At 38.0% G+C, this 19,710-nt stretch overlaps 1 protein-coding gene across 4 annotated transcripts in view; it reads left to right on the top strand.

Moving 5' to 3' along the window:
- The window catches only part of MEMO1 (mediator of cell motility 1), a 124,531-nt gene that overhangs the window by 61,535 nt on the left and 43,286 nt on the right, over window positions 1–19,710 (top strand). For all 4 annotated transcript variants that reach the window (XM_086700310.1, XM_086700312.1, XM_086700311.1 and 1 more), the window contains one exon: window positions 15,187–15,255. In XM_086700310.1, coding sequence (XP_086556436.1) covers window positions 15,187–15,255 — 69 coding nt within the window. The remainder of the gene's footprint in view (window positions 1–15,186; window positions 15,256–19,710) is intronic.

The following is a 19,710-nucleotide window of genomic DNA, read 5'->3' as shown; positions in this document are numbered from 1 at the left end:
GTCAGTGTTCTGAAAGATCTCACTCAGCCCTTAGTTTCAGTCTGATTAGAAGCCAGACCCTCAGGCAGCAGCTTTTAAAGTATGCATACATAGTCCTGGAGACTGTAAACCCTGTTGGCCTCCAGACCAGGTGACCTAAAGGTGTTCCCTGGGTGACAGTGGCAAAAATCAGGGCTTCAGATGAGTGTACACGCTCCTTTCTGGGAGGTACTGGGGAACTGTAGTGAGGCTTAAGGAGAGTGTGAAGATGGTGTCCGCTGGCCTACTTTCCTTGAAAGCACCTCCGTAGCCTCTGGTTGTGTGGCCAACGTGAATGCTGCCCCTCAGGCTGAACCTCTGGGACAAGTAAATAGGCTTGTTTCACAGAAAGACTAGGATATGTTTCAGACTGTTGTCTGCGTGGTGCCCTGGAGGTAGCCTGTCCAGAACTGTCTTTCCAATTGTTATAGCCCAACGGACCCAGCAACATGGAAGCAGGTGATCGATCAAGGAGTGTTCCCTGTGTAGACTGCATGTGCCTGCCGGCTTTAGCAAGGCCACGGGAGAGTGCATGGCTGATGTGTACACATCAGCTTTTTACAGGGCCATAGGAAAGCACGATGCTGGGTCACCCTGCTGGTGCTATCAAGGCAGAGAGAGAGCACAAAAATGGCCTTGTGCCTCTGTTCTTGGAGAGAGTTCCCACAGACTCCTGCCCCTCTGGTAGACACTTTAAGATTAGCCAGCGAATCTTCTTCACTACAGTCTAGGCAATTTCTGTTTCTGTGCCAATTTCCAGAGCTACTGAATCTGCATGTGAGCCCATAAGAGAAGTATCTCAGTTTCTACAGCCCTTCAGGGTCTCCTGGATATGAGCCCTGTTGTTTTTCAGAGCCCGATGTTTTTGGGGTTTGTCTCACTGTTACACTTCCCAAGGATTGGGGTACCTAATGTGGGGCACAAACCCTTCAGTTCTCAGGGAGAAACTCTGGATTTGTGAGAGTCCTCCTGATTGTGGGTCCCCATGCTAGGGGTCGGGTTTTGATGAGACTGTCCTGTCTCTCCTCCCCATCTTAATGTGGCCCTTTTACCATTTGTTGTGAAGGAACTATTCAGTTAGTTTTCAGATCTTTTTCAGAGGGAATTGTTCCATATGTAGCTGTAGATTTGGTGTGTCCGTGGGAAGTGAGTTCAGGATCTTCCTGTGCTGCCATTTTCGACTACCCCCCTAGAGTTGCATTATGAATAAACTCACATTACTACTTTCATGGTGCTTACCTTTCTTTGAGTACTTGGGAAAAGCAGACAATAAATAATTACATGCATACCTCAGAGATATTGTGGGTTTGGTTCCAGACCACTGCAATTAAACGAATATCGCAATAAAATGAGACCAATGAATTTATTTGTTTCCCGGTGCATATAAAAGTTATGTTTACACTGTATTCTTTTGAGTGTACAATAGCATTATGTCTAAGAAAACAGTGTACATACCTTAACTAGAAAACATTCTAGGGGCACCTGGGTGGCTCAGTCAGTTAAGCATCCGACTCTTGATTTTGGCTCAGGTCATGATCTCATGGTTTGTGAGTTTGAGCCCCACATTGGGCTCTATGCTCGCAGTGCAGAGCCTGCTTGGGATTCTGCCTTTCTCTCTCTCTGCCCTCCCTCCCCCCCCCCCCCCACCACCTCTCTCTCAAAATAAATAAACTTTAAAAAAAAAAAGAAAAAAATACTACTAAAAAATGTTTACCATTCAGTGAGTTATAATCACTGATCACAGATAACCATGTAATAACAATAAAAAAGCTTGGATTGCAAGAATTACCAAAATGTGACACAGAGTCATGAAGTGAGCAAATGTTGTTGCAAAAATGGTGCCGATCAACTTGCTTGATGCAGGGTTGCCACAGACTTTATAGTTTGCTTAAAGAAAAAAAAAAGCAGTATCTGTGAAGCTCAATACAGCAAAGCACAATAAAATGCCTGTATATTCTGTATCAGATGCTAACGGGTGCTAAGAATAATAAAGCTGATCAGAGGATCAAGAGTGTGACAATATGAGTTTGGAGGTGCTAGTTTATATAGAATAGTAAGAAATGGTCTCCCCAATAAGGTAACTAACACTTGAGCCTAAATAATGCGAGAGAGAAGTTATGCAGATATCCAGGGAAAGGGTTTTCCAGTTGAAAAACAGTGAGTACAAAGGCTCTGGAGCAGGATATGCTTAGTATATTTTGAGGAAAAGCACGGAGGAAGGTGTAGTTGGAGTGGCATGTACAAGGGGAACAGTAGTGGATGAGACAGGCACCAGGGGCTACATTGTAAGGAGGCTTTGTAGGCTGTTATGAAAACTTTATGTTTTATTCTAAGTGATATGGCAAGGCGTGAAAAATTTTGAGAAATGACATGACCTGACTTAGATTTGAAAAGGATTACTCTTGCTATTGTATGGATGTTTAGTTTTGTGGAAACAGGGAGTCCAGTTTCGGAGGCTTATTATAATAGCACAAGAAAGAGCTGACATAGTGGCTTTGACAGGGGGCTAGTGGTGGATGTGGCGAGAAGCAGTGTCTTCCAGATATATTTCGAAGGTAGGACCAGCAGAGTAGAAGAAGAGTCAAGGATGACTCTTAAGTTTTGGCCTGTGAAACTGCAAACATGGAATTGATTTTATACTGTAAGGGGCAAACAGAGGTAGAGGTGGGAAGTAGATTTTAAAGTGTTTTGTAGATGGCACGAAAACAGACACATAGATCAATGGAATAGAATAGAAACCCCAGAACTAGACCCACAAAAGTATGACCAACTAATCTTTGACAAAGCAGGAAAGAATATCCAATGGAAAAAAGACAGTCTCTTTAACAAATGGTGCTGGGAGAGCTGGACAGCAACATGCAGAAGAATGAAACTAGACCACTTTCTTACACCATTCACAAAAATAAACTCAAAATGGATAAAGGACCTGAATGTGAGACAGGAAACCATCAAAACACTAGAGGAGAAAGCAGGAAAAGACCTCTCTGACTTCAGCCGCAGCAGTTTCTTACTCGACACATCCCCAAAGGCAAGGGAATTAAAAGCAAAAATGAACTATTGGGACCTCATGAAGATAAAAAGCTTCTGCACTGGAAAGGAAACAACAAAATTAAAAGGCAACCAATGGAATGGGAAAAGATATTTGCAAATGACATATCGGACAAAGGGCTAGTATCCAAAATCTATAAAGAGGTCACCAAACTCCACACCCAAAAACCAAATAATCCAGTGAAGAAATGGGCAGAAAACATGAATAGACACTTCTCTAAAGAAGACATCCAGATGGCCAAGAGGCACATGAAAAGATGCTCAATGTCGCTCCTCATCAGGGAAATACAAATCAAAACCACACTCAGATATCACCTCATGCCAGTCAGAGTGGCTAAAATGAACAAATCAGGAGACTATAGATGCTGGAGAGGATGTGAAGAAAGGGGAACCCTCTTTCACTGTTGGTGGGCATGCAAACTGGTACAGCCACTCTGGAAAACAGTGTGGAGGTTCCTCAAAAAATTAAAAATAGACCTACCCTATGACCCAGCAGTAGCACTGGTACGAATTTACCCAAGGGATACAGGAGTACTGATGCATAGGGGCACTTGTACCCCAATGTTTATAGCAGCACTCTCAACAATAGCCAAATTGTAGAAAAAGCCTAAATGTCCCATCAACTGATGAATGGATAAAGAAATTGTGGTTTACATACACAATGGAATACTACGTGGCAATGAGAAAGAACGAAATATGGCCCTTTGTAGCAACGTGGATGGAACTGGAGAGTGTGATGCTAAGTGAAATAAGCCATACAGAGAAAGACAGATACCATACGTATGTTTTCACTCTTATGTGGATCCTGAGAAACTTAAGAGAAGTCCATGGGGGAGGGGAAGAAAAAAAAAAAGAGGTTAGAGTGGGAGAGAGCCAAAGCATAAGAGACTTTTGAGAACTGAGAACAAACTGAGGGTTGATGGGAGGTGGGAGGGAGGGGAGGATAGGTGATGGTCATTGAAGAGGGCATCTTTTGGGATGAGCACTGGGTGTTGTATGGAAACCAATTTGACAATAAATTTCATATATTAAAAAAAAAAATAAAGTGTTTTGTAGAATCTAGGATTGTATTTTGACCATGTTAATGTTTTGAGACACCTGTTAGGTGTCTGTAAGTGGAGATCTCAAATGGGCAGCTAAAAATACGAATCTGGAGTACAGAGAAGAAGGGCCAAGGCTGTGTTGTTACATATATCACACTTAAAGTCTAAACAGCCTGTGGTTGTGTAGCAAGTAAAATACAGAGAAGAGGTTCAAAGACTTAAGCCCTTAGGCAAACTAATTTCTTTTAGAGATCTGGATGAAGGTGAGCATTTGCAAAGGAGATACTGAAGGAAGACCAATGGGGAAGTAGGAAAACCAGGGGCGAGTGGTGTCTGTAGGAGGCAAAAAAGGATGAAAAATGTGTCTGGGAGGAGAAAATGATCAGCAGTGTCAAATTCTGTGCCAATAGGTCAAATAAGATGAGGGCTAAGAATTGATAATTGGATTTGGCAATATGGAGATCACTGGTGGCCTTGATACATACAATTTCTGTGGAGTGGTAGGGATGAAAGCACGATCGCACTGGGTTCAAGAAAGAATTGGAGAGGGAAATGAGTGAGGATAGTTTTTTTTGCTATTTTTTTAACAGGCTTTTCTATAAATCAAGGAAATGAGGGAATGGGAGTATGTTGTCAGGTGAGAATTTTTATTTAAGATGGGAGATATTAAAGTGTTTATGATATAGATGAAATGATCCAGTAGAGAAAGAAAAATTGATGCAGGGATGAGGGGGGGAAGTTTGCATAATTCTCGATTGGGTAAGAATGGATTAATAATCATGTCTTTATAGTAACTCAAGACATAGGTCCTATTGTCATTCTAATTACTTTGCTGGTATTTAAGTATTTTATGCTACCTTCCTAGTTAAAACTTGTTCTAAATGTGGGAGCTGTGCTAAATGAACATACAATTAAGTTGAGGCTAGTTATTCATGAAAGTGTAGCTAAACTTGTTTCCTTTTTATTATTAGCTTTAAGTTGAAATTGGCAATAGACTGGGAAATGAAATTTTTGAGTCTAAGTTACAAATACATTGATTTGGAAAAGATTCCCAGGTTACCTTAGGTTTTAAAATGGATATTTGAAAATAGTTTTGGCTTTGGTGTGAATGTTTCTGTTATATAGTGACTTTGTAGTTATTTTTATGCATATATAATGCAATTTCCATTTTGTTAATATGAAAACTTTAAATATATTCAAGTTTATCTTATTATATGGCTTCCAGAAGTAATGCTTTTCCTTTCCAGAAGTGTCTTTTTTTAAGTTTATTTGTTCATTTTTGAGAGAGAGAGAGAGAGATAAAGAGTGCAAGTGGGAGAGGGGCAAAGAGAAGGAGAGAGAGAATCCCAAGCAGACTCCTCATGGCCATTGCAGAGCCCAGTGAGAGACTCGATCTCATGAACCGTGAGATCATGACCTGAGCTGAAATCAAGAGTTGGATGCTTAACTAACTGCATCACCCAGACACCCAAAGTAGTTTTTTTTTTTTTTTTTTTGAGGTGGAAAAGCAGCAACAAATATTTTGTTGTTTATGTAGAGACACAAAATCATCTTTGTTAAGAACATGCTTATCTAGTAATTAGAAAACTTAGAATTTTTAGATCTCTACTTTTAAGTCTATTAAAAAAACATTCTTTTTTTTCCTTAAGGTTTATTTTTAAGTATTCTCTACACCCAAAATGGGGCTAGAATTTACAACCCTGAGATTAAGAGTTGCATGCTCTACCGACGGAGCCAGCCAGGTGTCCCTAAAAAAAGTTATTTAACTTTTATAAAATTTAGCTCTCTGGGGCCAGCTTTTCTTAGATTTTACCTTCATAGGCATAAATTCTGTAAGGGGAGCCTTAAAAACAAACAAAACCCAACTCAGAACCTGAGTTTTAACAGATTACTTTTAACACATTGCTCATTTGTATATTGATGTAGATTAAATAGAATGATGTTGTTAAAGAATAAATATCGACCCATAAACCAACTGTTGATCAATCTTAATGATTTTAATCTATATGACATATAGGCAGGCACAGTTGGAAGATTCAGAAGAATTTAATTTGATTTAAAAATATCCTTTGATTGAATTTAGGATCGCCTTACGTATCTTGAGGTGCAGGAAACAGTGTGTTGCCCAGAGATATATACTGCAATGATCTCATGGACTAGGAGTTCCAAAAGCCTTCCTACCATGACTGCAAGACACCTTGATGCCAAAATTGTTGTTTATCTTGCAGTACGCAGGAATATCTCAGGAACCCTTAGAATGGAGCTGTACAGTTATGCATCACTTAAGAAACCTCATATTGGAGGAGCACCTGGGTGGCTCAGTCGGTTAAGCTTCCAACTTCAGCTCAGGTCATGATCTTGCGGTTTTGTGCGTTTGAGCCCTGCGTCAGGCTCTGTGCGGACAGGTTGGAGCCTGGAGCCTGCTTCGGATTGTTTCTCCTTCTCTCTCTGCCCCTCCCCCATATGTGCTCTGTCTCTATCAAAAATAAATAAAAACATAAAAAAAAAAAATAAACCTCATGTTGGATAGAAAAATATAATCAGATAATTGGAGAGGTTACTTACACAAGTAAAGGGGCTTACTTACACGATTAAGCAGATACTGTGGATATTGAAGCACTCTTCATGTATTTAAACTAGAGTTTGATTTGTTACTAGTTAACCTAGTAGGAGTAGTATGGAGTAAAGGATACTTTCACTTTTCATTGTGCCCCCTTTTTTATTGTTTGACTTTTTTACACTGTGTGCATGTATTACTTTTAACACAAAAGTGAGTTTAATAATTTTAAAAAGCTGAGGAACATTTATATAGAAGACCAGTTTACATACTGTGAGGCATACCTGTCGAGCTCCACCAGTGTATCATGAGACAGTGAATCTTCATAAATCATGTAGTTCGTTTAAGTTACTGGAGAGGTATAAATTGTTTATTTCTAGTCCTTGTTTATTTTAAGTGGTAGGTTATTTATGGCAGTATCTCAGGTCCTGTATACTTTAGCGGTCAGACAATCTAGATGTGGAACATTGTGGTCAGTTTGTTCTTATTTGACTTGGATAATTTTAATACCTTTTATTAGTTCATAGTATTGTTTACTTAATACTTTTAAGATTCCATTTTTAAAAATAAAATATTCTGAATAATGACTTTTGAACCTGGACGTTTTTTGAGATATAATCATTTAAATAAAAAAAAAATTTTTTTTGATGTTTATTTCTTTTTGAGAGAGAGAAAGAGCACGTTCATGCACAAGTGGGAGAGAGCCAGAGAGAGAGAGAGAGAGAGAGAGAGAGAGAGAGAGAGAGAGAGAGAGAGAGAGAGGATCCCAAACAGGACTCAAACTCATGATCTGTGAGATCATGACCTGAGCTGAAATCCGCTTAATTGACCTAGCCGCCCAGGTGCCCCTCATCTAATATTTTTTTATGAAGCAGGAATCTTGGGGACCTTTGAGCAATGCCTATGAGAGTAAAAGAATAAAAGACGAGGTGCAGCAAAGTAAAATGGAGAGTCGCAATGTGAGGCCGCTGCTTCTGGGAACTGTTTAGAACCAGTTGTTCATGTTAATCCCATATGCTCCCAAGTGTTTTTAAATTTAGTTTCTGGCTTTCTAGATCATAGCTTTAGTAGATCTTATTGACTTTTCTTATTGCTGCAGGAGATTATTTTATCTGGTCCAATCTTCTCATTCCATCTAGGGTAATCTTTTTATTTTGTATTTTTGCTGCTATTAAATAGAACTAGGCTATGAGAACCTGATTTTGTTGAGTCCAAGTGTTTTTTTATTGTTCTCCATATCCTCTTTGATGAAAAGCCTCTCATAGAATATGTGGTAGGCTCTTGGCATTCACACTTTATGCTATTCACCTATAACCTTTGAAGGTCTCAGAATGAATAAGTGAAAGTCCATGTCATGTAGTAATTAGCAATTTTCCTCACATAGGAATTTTAATTACACCCACACTGCAAGGCTGGCTGTGTGCGAAACTGTGAATGACCATGGAGAGTACCCTTGCATCCTCATTTGTTGCATCTCTGTGGGGGATACAGAAATTCTAGAAGGTTAGGAGGTGAACTGGTGTGTAGGAACAAGGACAGAAGCAGAAGTACCCTGTGTTGTAAGAAGGATCAGTTTTTAGAGACATGTTTTTAGTCTAATGAGAAATGATAGGTGTTACAGTATAAATTTGTGTTTGTCTTCATGAGGTTACATTGGGAACCAGAGTGATCTGGAAAAGCGAACAGGGATGACTTTGCATTAAGGTTTTAAGAGCCTTGAAAGACTGATTGGAACATACTTTTATGATGTATATTCAAATATCTGTGGAGCTCATATTTTCTTTTTTTAAATTTTGAATGTTTATTAATTTTTGAGAGCACAAGCAGGGGAGGGGCAGAGAGGGAGGGAGACAGAATCCAAAGTGGGCTCTAGGCTGCAGAGCCTGACACTGGGCTTGAACCCATGTGAGACCATGATCTGAGCCAAAGTCAGCCACTTAACAGACTCAGCCACCCAGGCACCCCTGTAGAGCTCACATTTTCATTGCTCTTCTGACTATAGGCACAAATGAAAAACACCTTAGCTGTTCCCTTAGTGAAGCCTCTTTTATTGTGAATGATCCCTTAATGAAACCTTGCTTCCACATGTATGTGTAATCATGGATTCTATTAGCAAGAGAAGGGTGTAGGAGTAGAGGATCATTAATGAGATTTGATGATTGTTACCATGGCTCTCTTACTTACCATGTGTCTGGGCCAGGATAAAGGAAAGTACTAGAAATTCTTTTCTTTAGCTATGATCTTCGTCCTTTTATGAAGTAGAGTTTCTCAGGATATGGGTTAAGAGGGATGGTACACTTAATGATTTTTTTTAAACACTCCGCAGTGTATTCTCTATTCAAGTTAATAAGATTCTTCCTCTCTTTTTACAACTGTTTTGTCTTCTAGCAGACTTTTAAGCCCTCAACTTGAAAATCTGAAATTATGAAGTCTGAGTTCTACTATAAAGTATACTTTATACTTTATATATATTTTATATACTTTATATATATATTATATATATACTGAGTATACTATAAAGCATACTTACGTCAGTTAATCATGTTTTCAGAACCACCCACCTTCCCTACAGTCTTATAGGATATATGGTATTCTTCCAGTTTTTAGGGTCGTTGATTTTCCTACACCATAAAAACATTCCCTTCTTCCTTAAAATATGTAAAGGTCTCTTACGGAGGTTAAGAATGGGTTCTGTAACTCTACTGCCTACCTTTTAAGTCCTGATGTGGCCACTTACTATTTGTGTGACTTAGAGTAACTATCTTAACCTTTCTGCTTTAATTTCTTCATCTGTAAAAGAAAAATAGTAATTCCTACCTCATAGGGTTGGTGTGAGGATTCAGTGAATTGCTGTCTTGCCTTACGTGGATGAGTGACACATAGTAAGCTTTGAGTAAATGTTAGTTTATTATCATTATCGTAGTTACCCTCTTCCTTCTCCTCTTCCTCATTCCCCGATACCTCCTTGGTTACTAAGCTATGTCACTTTTTCTTTTTACAGTGTAGGTCATTCATATCTCATTTCCCACTGGCATTGAGACCTTTCTAGACCATGACATTACTACCACAGGCCAAATTTTTGAGAGAGAGTCATTTAACACTTCCTGTCTCTGATCTTATATTTTTCAGTTCTAGACTAGTAACAGTTTCGTATTGTCACTACACTGCTCCAGAGTGTACAGCAGTTTTTCAGTAACTTGTTTTATCAAGCCCAGACTCCTTTGTCTGTCTGTGCCTTCAAACTGCTTCTTGTTCCACTCAGGCCAGTCTCCTATTTTCTCACCTACGTCATACACTTGGGGCATTTGCACATGTTCTTCCTTCAACTTTGATGCTCTTCCTTTATACCTTTACTTCTCTACTCTTACTATTATTTCTATCGTATCTGTACTTCAAGAATCCCACGTTTCTAAGACAACTTTCTGGCTTTTAAGAACTGTGGTTGAGTAGGAACAGGATTGATGAAACTGGGAGAGATTCACACTGGAAAGACAGACTGAGAAATCGGAGTATGGAATGAAGGTCAGGGCCTTTAAATTGAAGAATGGCAAATAGGAATTAAAGTCTGAAAAGCTGATCTAAGATGTATCAATTTAAAAATAAGGGTTGGGACATGGATGGATAGGATATGAGTGACAACTGAGAGCAATGCAGTATTGAAAATTTGAGATATTATTCTGGTTTGACACAGACCAGGACAGATGCTGGTGGATCAAATGGTTTTTAAGGTCCACCTGACTAGGGAAGCTAACATATTTCTGAATTGACAAGGGGGAGCCAGTAATGTTAAGATCAGGAACAGCTGTGAGGAATCTGAAGTAGTTTGTACTGGGGTGTTTGGCACTGGAGGATTGGGGACCGAATTGGAAACAGTTGAGCCCCTGGTTAGGCTAGAATATCAAGATCAGCAAAACCGAATGTGCTGAGCCATAGAACAACTTACATTTCTTCTGGCTAAGATTAGAACCGGGTTGTGGAGAATATTGCTATACTAAAGCAACTTGATAGGCTCTCTTGCCAGAAGTATACGGATAGAGTGACTACCATTAACCCAACCAATAAAACCTTTAGTGATTTCAGTGTGCTTAGTGTAGGTACCATATTACTTAACTCCTGATTAAGCACACTACTATCCTATATTGCTGTGATTGACTTATGTGACTCTCTTTTTCTCTATTCATATCTTAAGCTAGATCAGATGATGACCCTTTTTAAAACAGCTCTATTGTGGTAGGTTAACCTGCAGCTGCATATATTTAAAGTGTACAATTGGATACATTTGAAATATGTATACACCTATGAAACCATCACAGTGAAGATAATGAACATATTCATCATCCTCAAGTTTCCTTGTGCCCTTTTGTGATTCATCCCTTCTGTACCTCTCTGCCTCTCCTTTCCAGTCACATCCATTGACTTATTCTTTGTTGCTACAGATTAGTTTTTATTTTTTAGTGTAATGATACAGTATGAACTCTTTGTTGTGTTCTCTATTTTTTTTTAACCATCTTTTTAAGTATAATTATTTCTGGGTGTATCAATAGTTCCTTTCTGTTGCTGGAGAGTTTTCCATTATATGACTGTATCTCCATTTTTTTGTGTTTTTGTTTTTGTTTTTAATGTTTATTTATTTTTGAGAGAGAGAGAATGGGAGCAGGGTAGGGGCAGAAAGAGAAGGAGACATAGAATCTGAAGCAGGCTCCAGGCTCTGAACTGTTAGCACAGAGCCCAACATGGGGCTCAAACTCAAAAACCGCAAGATCATGACCTGAGCCAAAGTTGGACGCTTAACCGACTGAGCCACCCAGGCACCTCTATACTTCCATTTGTTTATCCGTTCATCTTTTGAGGAATTAGGTTTCCAGTTTTTTACTGTTGCAAATAAAGCTGGGATGAGCATTTGTGCACAAATCTTTGTGGTAATAATGCTTTCATTTTTCTTGGGAGTGGAAAGCTGGGTCATATGGTAGGAGTATATTTAACTTTTTAAGAAATTGCCAAACTGTTTTCGAAAGTGGTTGTAACATTTTACATTTCCAGTATACATTTCCACTTTACATTTTGAGTATAGCTCGAATTTCACTTCTGCATCCTTAACATGCTTGATATGGTCACGTTTTTTGGTTTCAGTTATTCTACAGGCTGTTTAGTGGTAGTTTTTGTAGTTTTAATTTGCCTTTCCATAGTGACTGAATGACGTTGAGCATTCTTTTGTGTGCTTATTTGCCATCCTGGTATATTCACTAGATTCTATATACAATGACGGATCCATTCATCCATCAATGGACATTTGGGCCTTTCCGTACTTTGGCTATGGATGTGTCTCTTCGAAACAGCACACCTGTATCCCTTGTATAAATACCTAGTAGTGCAATTGCTGGATCATAGGGTAGCTCTATTGTTAATTTTTTTGAGGGATCTCCATACTGTTTTCCAGAGTGGCTTCACCAGCTTGCATTGCCACCAACAATGCAAAAGAGATCCTCTTTCTCCGCATCCTTGCCAACATCTGTTGTTGCCTGAGTTGTTAATGTTAGCCATTCTGACAGGTGTAAGGTGATATCTCATTGTGGTTTTGATTTGTATTTCCCTGGTGATGAGTGATGTTGAGCATTTTTTCATGTGTCGGTTGGCCATCTGGATGTCTTCCTTTGAGTAGTGTGTATTCATGTCTTTTGCCCATTTCTTCGCTGGATTATTTGTTTTTTGGGTGTTGAGTTTGATAAGCTCTTTATAGATTTTGGATACTAATCCTTTATCTGATACGTCATTTGCAAATATCTTCTCCCATTCTGTCGGTTGCCTTTGAGTTTTGCTGATTGTTTCCTTCACTGTGCAGAAGCTTTTTATTTTGATGAGGTCGCAATAGTTCATTTTTGCTTTTGTTTCCCTTGCCTCTGGAGACATGTTGAGTAAGAAGTTGCTGTGGCCAAGATCAAAGAGGTTTTTGCCTGCTTTGTCCTTGAGGATGTTGATGGCTTCCTGTCTTACATTGGGGTCTTTCATCCACATTGAGTTTATTTTTGTGTATGGTGTATAAAAGTAGTCCAGGTTCATTTTTCTGCGTGTTGCTGTCCAGTTTTCCCAGCACCACTTGCTGAAGAGACTGTCTTGATTCCATTGGATATTCTTTCCTGCTTTGTCAAAGATTAGTTGACCACACATTTGGGGGTCCATTTCTGGGTTTTCTGTTCTGTTCCATTGATCTGAGTGTCTGTTTTTTGTGTCAGAGTCACAATCTCTTTGTTGGAGTTCGAGCCCTGAATTGGGCTCTGCGCAGACACTGCAGAGCCTGCTTGAGATTCTTTATTTCCCTCTCTCTTTGCCCCTCCCCTACTCTCTCTCCCTCTCTCTCAAAAATAAACATTTAAAAAAAAAGTGTATGAAAGTATGGAAGGAAATATTCTTCCTAATATTTGAAAACTTATCTAATTAGCAGAGAAGTCATTCATGTCAGGCATGTGTTTTCATTGTTCCACACTTGTCAGTTGCAGCCATTGCTTAGCTATGGACATAAGAATTCAGTCCATCAATAGATGAATGGATAAAGAAGATGTGAGATACACACACACACACACACACACACACACACACACACACACAGGAATATTACTCAGCCATAAAAAAGAATGAGAGCTTGCCATTTGCAACAGCATAGATTGATTTAGAGGGTATCAAGTGAAGTAAGTCAGAGAAAGACAAATGCAGTATTTCACTCCAATGTAAAATTTAAAAAATAAAACAAACAAAGGAATAAAGAGACAAACAAAAAACCAACCTATTAAATACAGAGAACAAACTAGTAGTGGCCAGAGGGGAGGTCTGTGAGGGTGATGGGTGAAATAGGTAAAAAGGATTAAGAGTATATACTTCTTGATGAACACAGAGAAATGAATAGAATTGTTGAATCATATCTTATATACCTGAAATTAATATATCCCTGTATGTTATGTTATAAGAAACCATAGGAGACTCTTTTTTTTTTTTTTTAGGAGACTTTTTTTTTTTTTTTTAATTTTACTTTTTATTTTTAAGATTCACACCCAAATTAGTTAGCATATAGTGCAACAATGATTTCAGGAGTAGATTCCTTAGTGCCTCTTACCCATTTAGCCCATCCCCTCTCCCACCACCCCTCCAGTAACCCTCAGTTTGTTCTCCATATTTATGAGTCTCTTCTGTTTTGTCCCCCTCCCTGTTTTTATATGATTTTTGTTTCCCTTCCCTTATGTTCATCTGTTTTGTCTCTTACAAAGTCCTCGTAGGAGTGAAGTCATGTGATTTTTGTGTTTCCCTGACTGACTAATTTCACTTAGCATAATACCCTCCAGTTCCATCCAGGTAGTTGCAAATGGCAAGATTTCATTCTTTTTGATTGCCGAGTAATACTCCATTGTGTATATATACCACATCTTCTTTATCCATTCATCCATCAATAGACATTTGGGCTCTTTCCGTACTTTGGCTATAGTTGATAGTGCTGCTCTAAACATGGGGGGTGCACGTTTCCCTTTGAAACAGCACACCTGTATCCCTTGGATAAATGCCTAGTAGTGCAATTGCTGGGTCATAGGGTGGTTCTATTTTTAGTTTTTTGAGGAACCTCCATACTGTTTTCCAGAGTGGCTGCACCAGCTTGCATTCCCAAGGAGACTCTTAACTATAGAGAATAACAGGTTGCTGGAGGGGTGGGGTAAATGGGTGACGGTTGTTAAGGAGGGCACTTGTGATGAGCACTGGGTGTTGTATGTAAGTGATGAATCACTGAATTGTACTCCTGAAACCAATATTACACTATATGTTAATTACTAGAATTTCATAAAAATTTGAGAAAAAAGTTTAAAAAATTAAAAGAAATTTAAAAAAGATGAGTTATTATTATAGGATATTTGATTTATTTAGATTTGACTTGCTCTTGGTCTTACTACTATGTAATAGTCTGCTAATGGTATTGAAGAGGAATGTATAAATTCTATTAGTATTACATTAGCAACTTCAAGTAAGCCTTGAATATCTAAATTTAATTGTCCTGTAGACCAAAAATGTTACAAAAGACTTTTTAAAATTTAAAATTGGAACATAAGGGGCGCCTGGGTGGCGCAGTCGGTTAAGCGTCCGACTTCAGCCAGGTCACGATCTCGCGGTCCGTGAGTTCGAGCCCCGCGTCGGGCTCTGGGCTGATGGCTCAGAGCCTGGAGCCTGTTTCCGATTCTGTGTCTCCCTCTCTCTCTGCCCCTCGCCTGTTCATGCTCTGTCTCTCTCTGTCCCAAAAATAAATAAACGTTGAAAAAAAAAATTAAAAAAAAAAAAAAATAAAATAAAATAAAATTGGAACATAAAGCAATTATGTGTTTTCTGTTGTCTTCTAGAGTTTGCATCATTAGCTATATTGCTTTTATTTTTACACTCACTTCTGTTATGTTTACCATAGTTTTATTTCTTTCAAAAGGTTTTTTTTGTTTCAGAACATCTTGATTTTGAATCTGATGATTAAATTTAAAAATATTTTTTGTTTTTTAGCCACGCAGGATATACGTACTGTGGGTCTTGTGCTGCTCATGCTTACAAACAAGTGGATCCATCCATTACGTAAGTAATACATGGTTTTGTTTAAATGGGAGAAGGTTGAGAATTATATCATAACTGCTCTGTCATGAAGTAATTTGCTTTTGCGTGCTTATTGTCATATACTCGATTTCATTAGGAATTTGACTTTTTATTTAATACCTTCTATAGATTATGAGAAGCTTTTGTATTGTTTTTCATTTCTGAACATTTAGTCTTGACTTTTCCTTTTGTTGGTAAATGTTTAGTTGTGGAACTGTTAGAAGGTTAAATATTTTGGTTTTTAAAGTTTTCTTTCAAAACCCAGGAGATGAACATCTTTAAGAAGAATGCAGAGGACTTTGTTGTGTGTTAATCATTTTGTAATTAAAAATTCTTTATTGTACTTGTGGTTAATGAAAGAAAATAATATTTCATTGACAAGATGAAGTAGCTGAATTATTTTAGAATCTGATAGTGAACTTAATATGGCGTTTGAAGCATGTTAGCTCTTAGTAATTTGGTGGGAGCTCTGAAATTAGCTTTAAAATTTTTTTCTGGCAAATTGAGACTTATAAAGTGATACACTATTCTCTAAAATAAGAAATTTGTGAAGTTTGAAAAGCTTCTGCTAGAAATAGTCACCCAAATTACTTAATTTACTGACTAGCAGTTTATTTAAATAGTTAATTCACAAATGTGAACCAGTATCAGGCTCCAGTCTGTATGCTAGTTTTACAGACACCCTACACATAGGTAAAGTCAGTTATCTTCCCTGTGTCAAATGTTGATTGCTAGGTTCGAGTTGTGCTAGTGGCGGTGGATGTAATCATTCCAAGGAGGTAACTCACAGCAGCCATGAGTTTAAAAAGGAAGCCTCACCCCACAGCCTACTCCTTTGCCTTTGAGCAATTTGTTCAAAAGAGATGCTCTTTTTTGTTCTTATGTAGTGTGCTCTGCTCATCGTATCATACCTTTGTTGGAAATTATTTTTAGTAAGTTTTTCATAATAAATAAAATAATGTTGCCAAATTGATGAAGTTTTGGTTAGCCTTCATTTATGTTTTGAGGAGTGTTTTAACAAGTATTTAATACCTATTTAATGTACAGTTTTAACTAATGTATTTCATATGTAAGAGCAAAAATAGATTGGAAAGATTTTCAGAAGCTTCCTTCATTTGATCCTGGGTCTGTAAATCAGTGATAATCAAACGTAGTTTATATGATAGCCTTTCCCAAACCTTTTTCTTTCTTTCTTTTTCTTTCTTTCTTTCTTTCTTTCTTTTTTCTTTCTTTCTTTTTATATATATATATATATATATATATATATATATATATATATATTTAATGTTTTTTATTTACTTTTAAGACAGAGAGAGACAGAGCATGAGTGGGGATGGGGCACAGAGAGGGAGACAAGAATTTGAAGTAGGCTCCAGGCTCTGAGCTATGAGCACAGAGCCCGATGTGGGGCTCTAACTCAGGAACTGTGAGATCACGACCTGAGCCGACGTTGGAGACCTGAGCCAATGTTGGACGCTTAACCAACTGAGCCACCCAAGGGCCCCTCCCAAACCTTTTTCTATTTGATAATGTTATGTAGAGAGATATAGAATCTATATTGGTAGAAGCAGAAAGCATGTATTAAATAAGTGGATAGAAAGTGAGAATGGGAAGAAAAAGAGAAAAAGGAAGAAAGCTAAGGACTAAGATGATGATGATAAAGTGAGTGAGTAAAGAGAGGCAAATGATGCATGATGATGTGATCAGCCTATTTTTGTAATTAGTATATAATAATTGATTTTGAATAAATCTAAAGGTCCTAATATTAAAAATAATTCACAGTCATAGCTGTATTCTCTTGAAGGTGGCTGTCCTTGAGATTGGCAGTGTTACAAAGTTCTTTGAGAAAATAGAGAAAGAACATCCTTCTGGGAACTATGAAAAGTATAGAGAAGAAATAGCAGTCCAAGAGAGATTAAATTCTATACCACTAGCTTCCATTCTTACCTTCCATACTAATTCATTCCCTACATGTCAACCACGATCATCTTTTGTACTATCTTGTACTTTGAATGGATCTTTTACCTTTGCATCATTTCATTAACATCTTACATAGAACATTTAGATGATATTTGTTTTTTTTTAATGTTTATTTTTGAGAAAGAAAGAGAGAGAGAGAGAGACAGATAGGGAGGGAATGCGAATGGGGGAGGGGCAGAGAGAGAGGGGCACAGAATCCGAAGCAGGCTTCAGGCTCTGAGCTGTCAGCCCAGAGCCCAACATGGGGCTTGAAGTCACAAACTGTGAGGTCCTGACAAGCCGAATTCGGTTGCTTAACGGACTGAATCACCCAGGCACCCCTAGAAGATATTTGTTAATTGAGTTATGCCAATCTTTTGAATGTTGACATTTCATTAGAAAGTGCCAAAAAAACACATTTGTTGATATTACCACAAATTTCATCAGAAATATCTTTAATTATTGGGAAGCTGTTAATTTCATAGTCGTAGAAGTTTTGCAGAAGTCTAATTTTCACTGGAAAACTTCAGGTATGTCTTGGGTAATGTTTTCTTTGAAGTGGCAGGCCAATTTTGTTCATTTTCTAGGAAATTTCTGCTAAGTACCTAAATTGGAATAGCCATAATTTGTCTACAGTCATTTTTTGAAGTAAAAATTGTGTTCCATGAAAAAAAGGTCTAGGTTTGGATTACACTCAAAAATCACACAAATGTTTTCCCTGAGACATAATTCTATATATATCAAAAATGCTTTATGCATTTCAATCACTACAAATTTAAACATTTGTCATACAAAATATTTTTATAAAATTTTACTCAGAGTTCAAGATTTATTGGAAGTAAGTGATACTGGCCTTAAAAAAACAAGCAAAAAACCTTGGTGTGGGTGGAGGTAACGGATGTATGACTAGTAGTGCGTTCTGATTCCATTATCTTGATCACAGTTCTGATGTGCCAATGGTTTAATTTACCCAGCCGCATTTTTGTACCATAAATGCAGATGGCAACATAGTGGGAAAGGCAGGTTCCTCATTATTACTAAAACGGTGTTGATTTTGTGGACTTCTTGGAAGGGTCTTGAGGCATCTACAGTCCACAATTCAAGAAATGCGGTGATACCAGGATGATTGGATTTAGATTATGGGAAAGGTGTTGGGGAAGGCATTTGATTTTGGGGAAGGAAATGATTTTGAAGCCAAGCAGAAGGAACAGTAGCATGTGTGAAGGCTTTCGCCTAGATGTAGTTGTTCCAGTCATCAAAGAACCACAAGACCAGTATCATAGACTATTGTGATCAAGGGGTGGGGGTGGGGAAAGTAATGCAAGACGGGGCTAGTTCACTGAGACTTTAGAACCCATTTTAAGGATTTTAGGTCTTATCCTCCAATTATATGAAAAATCACTGAAAGACTTTAAAAATTTTTTTTAGCATTTATTTTTGAGAGAGAGAGAGAGAACAAGTGGGGGAAGGGCAGAGAGAGAGGGAAGGAGAGAGAGAGAGAGAGAGAGAGAGAGAGCAGGGCAGGGGCAGAGAGAGAGGGAGACACAGAATCCGAAGCAGGCTCTAGGCTCTGAGCTGTCACGCAGAGCCTGATGCAGGGCTTGAACTCACGGACTGTGAGATCATGACCTGAGCTGAAGTCGGACACTTAACTGACTGAGCCACACAGGTGCCCCAAGACTTTTTCAGCAAGGGAGTGATAGGATCTGATTTATGTTTCAAAAGGAGTAAAGGAATTTAAAAAATGATGCATTTAAGTAAGTTCTTTCCCATAATTATCATTGCTGAGTCTTTTCCTATTACTAAAACTTTAATTAAAAACCTGGAATTCAGGATGTACTTAGATAATAATTTGATTTTGATTTATATCTTTCAGAAAGCCTTTCAGTTAGGAAAAGAGAGCCAAAGGAATCTTCTTTGTGGCCACATGTCATTTAGTTCTTCAGTTAAAATATCTCCACTTGCCAGGAAACATCTTTAGAGAATTACTTGTATTCCATTATTTAGATTAAATTGTTGAATATTTATAAGGGCAGATACTAAGGTAACTTACATATTTGATGCATAGACTATAATTCTTGTAGTAAGTAATTCCACAAATGTGAATTCTCTGGAGGTATTATATATGAACTACATTCCTTTCTTTCTTTTTAAGTTTTATTTATTTATTTTGAAAGGGAGAGAGTGCAAGCAGGGGAGGGGCAGAGAGAGATAAAGAGAGAGAGAATCCCAAGAAGGACCCTCACCATCAGTGCAGAGCCTGATTCAAGGCTCAATAACATGAACTGTGAGATCATGACCTGAGCTGAAACCAAGAGTGTGTTTAATTGCAAGAATTTTGAAATTAATTGAAGGAAGGGAAAGTGACGTTGCTTCCAATGCCTGTATTACTTACTTCTCTTCAAAATATTCCTGTGGCCTTGGTGTTTATGGATCTAGCCATCTAGCAAAAAGAAAGAAAATAGTGTTTTTTATTTA

The sequence above is a fragment of the Puma concolor genome, chromosome A3 (genome assembly GCF_028749965.1).
Source record: "Puma concolor isolate L17-30 chromosome A3, mPumCon1.1.hap2, whole genome shotgun sequence".
NCBI classification, from domain to species: domain Eukaryota; kingdom Metazoa; phylum Chordata; class Mammalia; order Carnivora; family Felidae; genus Puma; species Puma concolor.
Note: the sequence above shows the minus strand (reverse complement) of the source record. Positions and strands in the feature narration are given on the sequence as shown.